Below are 13,216 nucleotides of genomic sequence, written 5' to 3' on the forward strand. Positions count from 1 at the left end.
TGAGAAAGCCACAGACAGGCAACTCACACTCAATACAGTTGCAAGGTTTTTTTGTTATCACCACACAAATATTGCTCAGGACTTATTTAAAAATGAAGTATCTGTAAGTCTTACTTGGTAGCATAATCCTATTTATAATTAATCAGGAAGGGAGTTTTTTTAATTCGGTTTCAGAAATAAGGTACTGTATTAAAAACCCAGAAAGATATTTAGATGCACTTGCCCACTTTCTTGCACATCAACAGCAGACAAAGTAAAAGAAGTCAGTCTCCTTTCTGCTTGATGCTTTGAAAAAACACTAACATGGATTAATGTGAATATACTGATATCACCACCTTGGAAATCCATAGTTTTCTGCTGCTTTATACTCACATGGACCCCTGGCTATTTTATCTGCTCCCATTCACTACCTTACCTGTAGCTGAATTTTAGGTTCTGCTCTCATATTCCAAATAAAATGTTTCCCAGCAATACTGGTTGAGGTCTCTGCAGGACACCTGTGTCCCTACAAGGTGCATCCCAGTGGCACAGCCACACCCTGGGACAACACACAGACCAAAAAGCCTCACAGCTCCATCAGGAGAGCCCCAAAACCCCTATTTATATGCAGATGATAACAAGCATATCAAACCTTTGCAACTAATTAAAACCTGACAGCTTTCGCCAAACGGCTGTTTACAAGCTAAGGGAGGTAATGACAAATCACCAAGCTGGATTCCAATAAACCAGGGAAATTTTAATCATCTGTTCTAAACAGTTGCAGAAAGATGCAACTGCTGTGACATTTTCACTTGAGCCTGTTGATCCTACACTTGAAACTCGAGGGTATTGCACTACCATCAGAACTCTCCACACTACCACTAAAATATGTACTTTAATATTTATGAAATATTTCTAGATGGAGATTATAGCTCTGAAGGAAAGACTGGCATGGTTCAGTTATTGAGTACCGTTACATTTTCCAGTGAAAAATTTTGAATTTTTTTCCAGCCTGAATATTCATGACAGGCTAGATGAAGCATTCCTTATTTTTATGGATGGCAACATTTTATTTATTAGTTTTTGTATTAGTATTGCATTAGGGCTGGGCTTTCCCAAGACTTTGTGATCTTGGTGCAAGTCAAAAGGTAACGTGTGGATCTGCAAGGTAACAAACAGGTAACACTGGATATTGATAGGCAGTATCAACATCTTTACAAGTGCTTCCAATATAACTTAGTCATCCCACCAATTTTTAAATTTTTTGTCAGACACTGCAAAAATGCTGTTTGTCAGATTCAGGTGAGGTTCATCACCAGTGACAGGGCGTGGGGGTTTGTGACAGCTGTGGCTGGACATGTTGTCCCATTAACATCATTAATTGGGAAAGCAGGAATGAGACATCCCTGTCCTGGATTACTGGGCACCAACACTGGTCACACCAAAATGGGAAAGGGAAAAAAAAAAAAGTGTGCACGTACACAAGTTTATTCCAAAGCAGCAGCAGCATTTAAAGCACAGTTCTACCGATAATGTCTGGTGTTTTCATGAACTCAAATATCACGTATTTAATTGAGCAGTGCATACCTTTTCAAATTTAAATGTCAAGTTTTAAAATCACAGTTGTAAGGTGCCTCTGTGCTTCTTAAAATACGGAATTTCTTATTACAGCCTTTGCGCTGCGAACTTAGGCAAACAAAAAGAAGATGGAGGCTTTATAAATATGACAAAGAAAAGTATAAAACCAACCAGCTCAGAAAGCTAACTGAAACAGTCAGCAAGCAAGGGGAAAAAAAATAAATTAAATCTCCCTGGCAGTGATTCATAGTGAAAGCCTTGGAAAAAACCCTGTGCTTTCTGCCATGCCCTGAATGTTGTAAGCAGTGATTTCGATGAGCTGCCCAGACAGAGCTAAGTTGCACAGTGAATGATATGCTGCTGAAAAGGTCCTGGTTCCCCAAGCATTAGAGGTTGTGAATAAAGTCACAATTTGGGCCATTAGAGGGTCCAAGGAAAAGCCATCTCACTCTCAGGGCCCACAGCTCCCACACTTCTGGCCGCTAAAACCACTTCAATTTCCATGTGAGCACTGGCCAAATACCATCCAAAGAAATTTATCTTAACCTTCCTTATAAAAGTAAAACTCAACCTAGACAAAATGTTTATGCTACTCAATCATTATTATGAAAAAAAAAAGGCAGTTATGTAAAAGAACAAACACATTTGGGGCAGATATTTGTGGCTGTCGCTATTATCCCCAAGGTGAGTGGGAAGAAGGTGAGCTGCATGCACACTCCATTTTTATTTCTTTTTGGCAGAAATAGAACACTGCTTTGCCATAATTTACATTTTCTAATTTAGCATCAAGGTTGTTGAAGGGAAAGCTGCGTGCATTTATATCAGAAGACAAAAATAACAGCAACAGCAGCATTTGGGACAGGCAGAGAGACAGAAGCCAGTGCTGCAAAGGGCAGCAGGTGTGTTGCTGTCCTGTGCCATCCATGGACATAGCTGGCTTTTCCAGGGAATAGACTGAGTGCACAGAAAGGGAAAAATCCAATAAATCTGCCATTTCCCACAGGCAGTCTAATCAGGGTGTTACTAAACACAACAGAAATGTCCCTGCATAGACTGTCAGTCCTACTGACTCTCAGTCAGTGCCCTGGAGTGCACAGCAGCACAGTCTGGAGAGCTCTGACAATTCAAATAGACTTGCACATCCTCATTTCCCCCTAAAATCACCTGATTTTCAGAAGAATAATTATTTAGACTTTCCTTGCTAGTTTTCCTTTTATTTCCTGAGCTCACCTAGTTCAGGAAATGCTGCTTTTCCTCTACAGATGTGTTAGAAGCCAGCAAACCTTCCACAGCAGCTTTTGGATTACAACAGCCATAGGTCCAAAATCATCTCACTCGAGCATTTCAAGAAAAGCCATGAAATACAGAGAGCTGGTGCTGATATTAAAATAGTAGTTGGGGTCTTGGCAAATTTCTGACATTCAAACATCAATTATTTCCATCTGTAGAGCTTGCTTGCAGAAGTGAGAAAACTTGGGGCAGAGGAGCCGCCAGATTTTTTAAAATTGGGGATTACTCTCTAAACACATCTTGGCATGAGAGTGATTCTATCATTCATAATTTCATCTCCTACAGGTTTCACAGTATATGTTATTTAAAGAAATTCATTTCCTGCTGAATGATTTATGAGGGAAAACAGGATGCCAAGGGAAAACAGACTGATCAAATGCATCAGAAGTTTTCAGTATGAGCATTTACCATGGGGTTATTTCCTTCTCCCTGTCAACTAATCCTGGTATTTCTTCTTGCAAGTAAAAACACATATAGTTGCTTAAGATTTTAGTTTCCATAGAAACTGTTATTGGCTAAAGTAAATACAAGATGGTAAGAAGTGTGACTTCCCTAGTCCTGTGAGCATGTTTGCAGCTGCCAAATTTTCACCACCTGACCATTCATTTCTCAGCATTTACTGGTGCCTGACATTTTTAGCTACAGCTCCCTTTAAGGAGCACACTCACTCTTTTGAGAGGCACTTCCATGCTTTCCAGAAGGCATGTGAATATTCATTGCTATTCCTAATGCCTCCTTGTACAAAAGCACATTTTGTGTTATTTTGCACACCTCGTCACTGAACTTTACAAGGGAAAAGATGTCTCAGTCTGCACATCAAGCCAAAGCTTGAAAGAATATTACCAGGTAATGTGAAAAAAAGGGGAAATGAACCATTGCTTCATCACAACTAATGATTTTCTCCTGTTCCCAAAATGCCTCTCACTCCCTTTCCTACCTGATTCTAATACAAACTAAAAATCAAAGTCCTGATAATCATTTTATAATTCATTCACTTCTTTATAAATTTCATTTTACTTTGAATGTAGGCACTTCTTCCTAACATACACAATTAATGTGTCTTTTCTTGTTCCCTTCAGAACACGACTTTCATTTTTCTTCTCATGTAGAGCTCTGCTGCTGTGCTCTGAGATTTTGCCTTCCTACCAAGGAATCAGCCTTTGCATGTATATTGCATAGAAATGGAAAACTCTGTTACCATTTCTGAAAATAGCAGCTGAAGACAGAAGGAGCCATCTCTGACAATGTGCAAAAGAAGGCGATGCTGGAGCTTCTCAGGGTCATTTGAGTAGACTGCTTTTCATCTCCCAAGCATCAGGTGCCTTGGTACCCACTAAAAACTCCCTTCTACATCATTAGAAACCCAGGTTCCTGCCCTTGTGGAAACAGCACTGCTCAGGGGCAGCCACAGATTCATCACAGTACCCAAAAATGTGTTCTCAGCTCATTGCCTGTGCTACATTAATGTGAGGACTGCGGGGTGAGAGCTGCACTTCTGTGCCTTCAAGGGAGCTTTTGAGGTGAAACACTAAGGGAATGGAGAAAGCAATCAGACCAGCTGGATCAGAACCCCAGGAAGATGCAAAAAACATGCAAGAACAATCACAAAATATATGATACTGGACTTATGGAAAAATACTATGAAAACTGAATATCAACCAAAAAAAAGAGAAATGGTGAAACCCTTTGTGCTTCCCAGTCCTTTTTCAGAAATGCAGAATACTCGTGGCAGTGCACGGAATGCAGCATGAGAACAGACTGAGTTTTGGAAATCAGGACTGCCTAAAGTCCTCTAAAATCATTTCTTGCTGGTGGCCTTGTGTAAAGCACACATCATACATTCTGGTAGCTTACTGTGGGTGAAGCTAGTAAGATTGAAATACAGCTTACTACAAAAATAAAAAGGAATTACTCTTTTTTTATTTAGTGGGGAAGTCAAGGCTTATTAAAAAAGACACTTCCTTCAAAAAGCAGCAGTAGATCAGAAATACACCAAATGAGGTTTAAAGATTCCCATTAAGTTAAGTTTGTAATGACAACCCACGGATGAAATCTACTCTCATCATTCTGAAAATAGATTAAAAAATTTGCATAAACTGGCAGAAGTCCCCTAATATAAAAAATGCACAAAACCCTGGGCAGGAGGAGGGGTGGTGAGGTGATGTAGAGAAAATCACCTCAGTCTCTTGGTTTACAGTAAAAGCAGGAGGTGCTCCCACCTGGAAGCAGAGCTGTGGAAAAGAGCCCCTGAAAAGCTTTGGTGAGCATCTTCCATTCCCAGCACTCTCTCTTCAGGCAAAATCCCACGAGTTTTACAGGAAACCTCTGCAATCCCAGCTGCTGCTGCCTGACTTGGAGCCAAGCTTTCTACAGGTGAGCTTTAGATGCTGTGTGGAAGTGACACACGCAGGGCTCTGTGATGCTGCTCACCTGCAGCCAACGCTGCTCTGCTCAGCCCCACACCACGGATCAGAGCAAAACCGGCACCAACGGCCCCAAAAGCAGCCTTTAATTTCACACCATTCACAAGATGCCATCCACGGCCGACCCAGCTGCTGTTCAGCTGCTGCCCACACACAAATCCATGACAAAAAGCAAGCTCATTCATACAGGTGCTGCATTTCACCACCCTGAGGGCCAGGATTTTCTCCTACCCTTCATTTAATGCCACTGCTGTCAAATCTGTAACGTGCTCTAACAAAACCAGCCTTTATGTAACCCAATAAATAAAAGTCACCAAGGCAATAGCTATGCATAAATTTTCGCTAAAAACATTTTGTTAGAACATGAATGTCCTCTGTAAAGCGGGTAGCATTTTAAAATAATGTTCTAGACATTGTTAATACTTTATTGCTATTCATCATAGAACCATTAATCATGGTGAACTCATTTGGTATTAATGTGGATGTCATAAAGTACTTCTATTGCATTTCAATTATAACTCAGCCTTTAAAATGCTGCCAGCACTACATGGAGAGCTTTGAAAACCAAATATGAATAGTCTGTTCAGAGATAACTACAATTGCTTTCTGGCATGGAAAAACAACCTTTTCCATTCCTAATTGCCCTCAGGGGGCTGAGGAGCCCCTGGGGCTGTGCCTGGGCCCAGGGCTGCAAGGAAGAGAGGTCATCTGGACCCAGGAATATTCATCCCCCAAGATGAGAGCAGGAGAAACATTCTTTTGGTCAGTTCAGCCAGAGCTAAGCAGCAGCAAGGCCAAACTTTCCAGCCCCTGGGGAGATTAAATTTTTTCCTGTCACTCCTGGGATTCCCTGGCACTCTCTTGCTTCTGGAGCGGAGTGCTTGGGTTTTTCCTCTGATGTGCTGTGTCTGCCCAAACAAAAACAGAGAGAACTTATATCTCCAGCCTACTGTCTGTAGAGACTGTAAATGAGTGCACAGTACATCAGGGCAAACCCAAAGGGAGCTGATATTCCAACTTCTCTGATAGCAGTTTAAAAAAATGCCAAAATCCTCCTTGTTGGCCGCAGGGGGCACTGAAAGAGGAAAATCACAAAAAAAGCATCAAATGGACTCAAACAAGTATCAGCTCCATCCCATCAGGAAAGCCAAGAAATTGTGTAAGTGTACCTTGACAAAGCAGGATTTTTGCTCCTGTGCTGCCAGCAGAGCTTCCAGATGGATTTTACACACTGAATCCAGCTCAACAATCCCAACACTTCTCAACAGAAACAGTATTAAACAAAGAAAAGGCAAAATACTTCTTTTAAGCTGAGGAACTTGTTTTCATCTTTTCAATCCTTGCATATAATTCCCATTCTTTTTTATCTAGGTCATCAGTGTAACAGGGAAGCACGCAGCAAGAATTCCTACCTTGGGAGCTCTGGCATGTTTTCCGCATCTGGCATCTTTGACAAGGCTGATATCCAGCAGCTCAGTCTCCTAGAAGGAAAAATTGCAACACAAGTAATTATTACATTATTCAAGAAGCTTTGTTATGTTATCAGTGTCCCACTTCCCACACCTGTTTGTCCAAACCGAGATCAGCTTCTAGGAGAGCTCAGGTGCACCCAGGCAATTCCAACAGCAGCACTGTGCAGGTCTCCCATGGTTTATAGATTATATAGAAGCCATAAGAGTCAAGCTGATTTCCTGGATCGCTAAGTAGCAGCTGCTGTGCTTTTCGTTTAACCCTTTTAATACAATTTCAGCATTTTGATGCTTGTCACAGTGTGACAAAAGACAGTGTCACAAACAGAAAACCCTGCTTCTGCAAGAGAAAACCTGATTTATTTTATTGCCACAACACTTTGGAAATTGCCCATAAACCCCAAGAACTGTTACATCTATAATGATAACAAGCTTCAACAATTTTAGTGACTGCTGCTCAGTACAACATATGCACTTTTTGACAGACATTTCATAGCTTGTGCCCTACTTCTGGAGTTATGGGTTGTACAACAAAGCTAGCACATCATGACAGCTGCTGTTGGGCAAATTCTTGCCCTCCCCTACACACAAGTAACAAGAAGAATCCCCTTTCCCTGATTTGAGCATTTGGAAGGAGGACAGATATCGGAGATGGGAGCAGTGTGATTCCCAGCTGCCAGCAGCCATCTGAAATATTACAGCAGGACTGTGACCACACTGCAGGGAGAGCCACACCACTTCCAAGCATTTCAACCTTCCAGAGTAGTAACTGCAAATGCTGTGCAGGGAACTTGAAATCTTTGTGCTGAACAAAGTCATTAGTCCCTTCCTTTTCAGTTCCAAGCAGAGAAGAAAAAAATACTTGATGGACATGTTATTTTGCCAGGGGTTACTTCGGATTCTGATTTGGTTTTCATTTTAAGGAACCCACTCCTACTCAGCTCTTGCAGATCTTTGTTTTCTACTAAGAAAACTACCAACAAATTTTCATGTGACTGTACATTCATCACATTTCCCTCTGTCCCCCTAACAATCCTAATTCCCTTCTGTTCTAGTTCTTGCTGAACTCCATGAACACTTTCCCCCTCTCCATGGAGCCTGTTCAGAGGAAACCTGCACTTTCGAGATGGTTTTTGTTTTTTGCTCTCACTCGCCTGAAGGAGGACAAGAGTATCAAAACTTCACAAGATTAGAAAAAAGCACTGGCTGGGTGAAAAAAGGTGGAAATAACCCAAACTCCATCAACACTCTGGGCATATGGACACAAGCACTCTTCTGACAGTGCAGGTGAAACTTTAAATAAAAACAATTTACAATGAAGTGCACTGGAGGGCTTTGAGTCCTTTGACCTTTGAGTTAATCCATTAAGTTCCTGGCAAGAATGGAAACAATGGAATATGGCAGAGCTACATACGAGTTTATCACACTCAGTGCAAGAACTGAGGTGGGAAACAGGAGTTATATTTACAACACCAAATAATACCCACACCCTGAAGTGGTCTCAAGCCCATGGTAAAATGTTCCACAGAGTTTCCAGGCACATGCAGATCATGTCATAAAAATCAGGTTTCCACAACTGAAAGAACTAACAAGCACTAAAAATAAAGGCTTTAACAGCAAACACATGAGGGAAATTAAATATGCGGAAGAAAAATGGATCTTACACAGCAATGCTGAGCCACACAGAGTGAATTTCAAAAGCTTTTTTTTTTATTTGTCTGGTGTTTTGGTTTTGAAAAAAGAGAATAACAACGAACAGAATTAGTAGTTTAGTCACTTACAAAAGTGCAACTAGACCTCCCATAACACAAACACAAAAACTCCCTTTTAAGTGGAATAACACACATTAAAAAGAGACACAGAGAAAAGGAAAAGGCAATGACCAGAACAACCCTGCCCAGCTGTGTATCCTCCCAGACAGAGGAGGATGCACAGGTATTGGGTTGGTTTGGAGTTTTGACTACTGCTTTCAATCTGCTTGCGTGCCACCAAGCCATGTGCACAAGATGTGACCACCTGAGGAGCCAAGAACTGGCAAGGCCAATCTAAAAGTAAGGGAAATTGGAGTTTTGTGGGGCTACTTGGCTCAGTCCAGCTGCCAGGGCTGTAGGAAAGGCTGAACCACCAACATGCACCTCATACCTTCCTGCCCTGTTACCTCTCTGGCACAGAACACAGGGTTTGTAATCCTATTCCCAGAAACCCTTCTATCCCTACTATTTGACAGCATCATTTAAAACAAGTAGATGAGAGCAGGACCTGCATCCATGGAAGTGCCTCTGCAGGCAGTGATTAGGAGGTTTGGATAAATCACAATTCATAATGGGCCATTTCTTAGTACTTCGGTTCCAAAAACCTTCTCGGAATTCCCTCACCGCAGGCACTTGCTTTCATCTTTTAAACAACTAATTAAGAGGGCAGAGATCAACTTCCTTGCAAAGTCAGAGGAAATACTGAAAATTTCCTATTTCCCTATAGCAAAATGTGAGGGGGCTTTTGTAAAGGGAAAACACACTTGAGGAGTGGCCAAAGAAGTGCCCCATTTCCTGCGCAGCAGAACAGCCCAAGCCCTCCTCCACCTAAAAAAACGGGAGTTTTGTTAATGACTTCCTCCATGCAGGCTTGGAAAATGCAGTCTGTGTTGCAGAGGGCATGGAAGCCATTGCACCCAGGGGGGGAAGAAAATATCCAAATCCTCTGCAAGTCCAACTTTTCCCTGTTTAGACAACTCCAATCATTGCTGCTGGGACTTAATCCTGCAATAGAGTAGCATCTCTTAATGCAAGTGGTAGATCCCTCCAATCATTCATAATACAAAAATTCTGGAGCAGTGAATTATTAATCCTATCATGTTTGTTTTCAATTAGCAGCTGAGACAGAGATGCATTCAGAAAGGGCTGCATTGTGCAATCTCACTTTTACGGGTGAGCACACACTCACAAAAGCAATGGATTGTGCAATCCTCAGTGTCTGCTTGAGCACTCGTAATTAGGCCCATCTGAATTTAATATAATAACACCAATTTATACCAGCTGAGGATCTGGCTCACTTCTATTTTAAACTGCCCAAAATGATGCCAGCTGAGTCATGGTGCCTTGGGAACGTGCTTGTGACCTAACCCCAGCTAGAAAGCAGGAATCCTGGATACCACTGGAGACCTCTCTTGGAGAGCCATCAGCAGCAGGGTGGGCTGAGAGCAGGATCAACCACAGAACCTCCAAAAATTATGTAAAGGAGACCCAGCAAGAGCAGGTGTGCATTGCAGAGGCTGCACAGGTGAGTCCAGAACGCCAGTTACTGCATAGACATCCCCAACAAAAGTAATTCCACTCTTCTACAAGCACTCATTGTGCCTGAGGAGTCATGTGCTGCTCTCACCTCAACTGCTCAACTTCTGTTTTCATATCCCCTTTGGCTGGATGCTCTTTTTCCCAATGTATGGCTCTCAGCTCTCAGCCAGTGCCAAGCAGGGAGAAGATCTGACAAATTAAACTCTGTAAACTCATTTTCCACATAGCTGGAAAACCTGTGGCTTCACACTTTCAAATCTGAAGAAGAAATAGTGTGCCTGAAAGCTTATCTAATACTTCTAAGTATTACCAATCAGTCTACTAGAAGACACAAGACTGTCTTCAAAGTTTGCTTGATACACTGCTAGCAAAATAAACTTGGGAAAACTAAGCCAGTTTTCTAAACAAGCACCGTTTAGTGCTACTGGATGGGAACATCTGGTCAAAGTTTTCAAAGGGGTAAAGCCAATTTGCTGAAACAAACTTCAAACAGAGAGTCAAACAACACTTTCTATTGGGAATAGCTAATCAAATGAAATGGTACTTTAATACTGAAAGTCTGTTTTATCATTCTCTGAACATGAAAGCACTGAATATTTCTGGAAGAAAAAACATGAAGTTCTATGTTATACTTATTTTTATTCAGCATTTAAGAAATGTTATTTTAAATAAAACCACATGACTACTGTCCGAATAACAGGTCAGAAAGAAAATATTAAGAGCAACACTTGAATCTGACAAGGAACAATTATAGAATCACAGAATCACTTAGGATGGAAAAAACTTCTGAGATCACTGAGTCCAAGCTTTGACCAAATACCACCACAGCACCAAGTGCAATGTCCAGTCTTTCCTTAAGCACCTGCAGGGATGGTGACTCCACCACCTCCCCGGGCAGCCCATTCCATCACCCTTGCTGTGAAGAATTTGCGAGTTATTAAGAAAATGCAAACTGTACTAAAGAACTACCTTAGGCCCCATAGGTTCAGAGTAAACACCAATGGAAACTCATCAATTTACAGCCATTTATGGAATACACCTCACTCTGGTTCCAGAGATTTTGACAGTCATCCATCAGCCACACAGATGAAATTCCCCATGTAAGAGTGGATATTTAGTGCCAGTTCCAAAAGGGTGCTTGCAGTACTAGGGAATGTCATGTATCATTCCCCTGCTCAGAACATACCTATTTTTCCTTATTATCATTAAGAATAAATTGAATGAAACACGGCAATTTGTCTCCTCATCCCCAAAGGAAAAATGTGGAGGAATGGTGAGACATTTAACAGAAACCTGCACCGACAGCTACAAGCAGGAACAGCAAGGTTGTCAATGACTGTAATTGGAGCTGTGCTAAGGTAGTGCTGTGCTTCCCCAAAAGTCCCATTATATAATTCATAACTGCATCCCACTAGAGAGAGACAGTCCCTGAAGAAGCTGTCTCCATGCTTCCTCCTGGCAGCACACAATTCAATTATGGGGCATCAAAATTATGGGCTGTGTCAATAAGGCAGCAGCAGAGCAGCACGTACACCTCAAATCAACATGAGAACTCTCCTCAACAACAGCAGTCTTTTGCAGCACAGTTGTCTTTCACAAGTTCAAAGTAATTTGTTACCTTCCCACATGTTCTTCTCAAAGAAAAAAAATTAAAATTACATTATTAATGCTAAACTTGCCAATCTGCCCAAAGCAGCCAGACCTCCTTCTAGCTCCTTGCTAGTGATGAATAAAGCAGCAGCAAGGCACTCAAATAATAAAGGTTCTTACTCCTAGAGTAGCCACTAACATCTCAAAGGTCAGTCAAACACACAGAATTTTAACTTGGTTAAGTGGCTTCTCAATTATCTGCGTTCTAAACATCTGTTACAAAATCCAAAGCCCAAAACAAATCTACCACCCTGGCACGTGAAATGAAAATTTGGGTGAGAGGCACAGCTGTTTGTGAGGGGAAACACAGCAAACACTCTGCTGCCTCCAATACTTCACCCAAAATCTCTTCTTTTCAAGCTTTTCCTTTCCGGCCAATGAGCACAGGCAGAAAAACACTGCAGCCTCATCCACATGAGACCCATTCTGAGCACGAGGCCTGGCACGTTTCACCACACACCCAGAGGAATTTCCAAACCCCCAGAAGAGGGGATTGTTTGTCATCAGCAGCGCTATAGCTCCCCATGGAGCTGGGGAGGCATTGCTGCCATTTGTTCTGTTACCTGTGCTGCCAAGGGACATCCCCTGAGGCAGGGAGGAGATGGGAGAGAGGACAGCCATGTGCTCCTTTTCCACAGAACAGCAGCTTGGAAAACAAGGGATGGGTTTAAACCCTGCTTTGACCACTTGGCTCCCTAGGTGTAGAATAGCATTTCTGAACAACTGGCAGAACCATGGGACTTGGTATCACAAAGAACAGAAATTTTTCAAAAAAAAAAATCACTTGAACAGAAAGAGAACAGAACGATTTCTTACTACCCAAAACATATTATCTGAAAATTGGAACTTGTGCTAAACTTTGGTGGTCACTAATTCTTAATTCAAAAAGACTCGGGGGATCTCAGCAAGGCAAGAACCAGCATTTATTATTTGACTCAACTGCTCTGGGAATGAGCTCTAAACACCTTGAAAGGTTTCCTGGTAGAAGAACATCCTAGAACATCTTCAGGAAGAACATCCAAGCAGAGTTGCATGACATCCCTCCTGCAAAGCCCCTACAGGAAGCATTCCTATGGAAAAACAAGCCCCAAACTGAAAAGTTTTGGCTATCTTAATAACACAGAGTCTCTCACTGTATCCCTGGAGTTGTAGGAACAGCAATATTTTCTAGTACAGCAAAAATGATCTGCGGTTTATATAAAACATAAAACATTGAGCTATTAGGACAAAAATGAGAGGGAATCTTCATGCTAAGTGCCCTTTTAATAATGAAAGTGAAACAATTCTTCTGCAGCTATGCATAGAGTTCTTTGCTGCTTCATTAAAGGAAAATTTCATTTCCTTGGATTTACAGATGCTGTGGCAGAGCAGTCTAGAAACGAGCACAGAGGTTTAACAATACAAATCTTAGTGCAAAGAAACAGGAAGCAGGAGAACACAGTAAAGATTTGCTGCCTGCCTTCAGCAGGCTTCATCCCAGCAAATTGACCATCACAAATAGACAAAGGACACAGGGAAGACTTGGTGTGCTATGATC

At 41.7% G+C, this 13,216-nt stretch overlaps 1 protein-coding gene across 2 annotated transcripts in view; it reads right to left on the reverse strand.

Annotated features, from left to right (window-relative positions):
• The window catches only part of PLCB1 (phospholipase C beta 1), a 336,286-nt gene that overhangs the window by 234,881 nt on the left and 88,189 nt on the right, over window positions 1-13,216 (reverse strand). For both annotated transcript variants that reach the window (XM_058834148.1, XM_058834149.1), the window contains exon 3: window positions 6,683-6,751. In XM_058834148.1, the coding sequence (XP_058690131.1) occupies window positions 6,683-6,751 (69 nt within the window). The remainder of the gene's footprint in view (window positions 1-6,682; window positions 6,752-13,216) is intronic.

The sequence above is a fragment of the Poecile atricapillus genome, chromosome 3, assembly GCF_030490865.1.
Source record: "Poecile atricapillus isolate bPoeAtr1 chromosome 3, bPoeAtr1.hap1, whole genome shotgun sequence".
NCBI classification, from domain to species: domain Eukaryota; kingdom Metazoa; phylum Chordata; class Aves; order Passeriformes; family Paridae; genus Poecile; species Poecile atricapillus.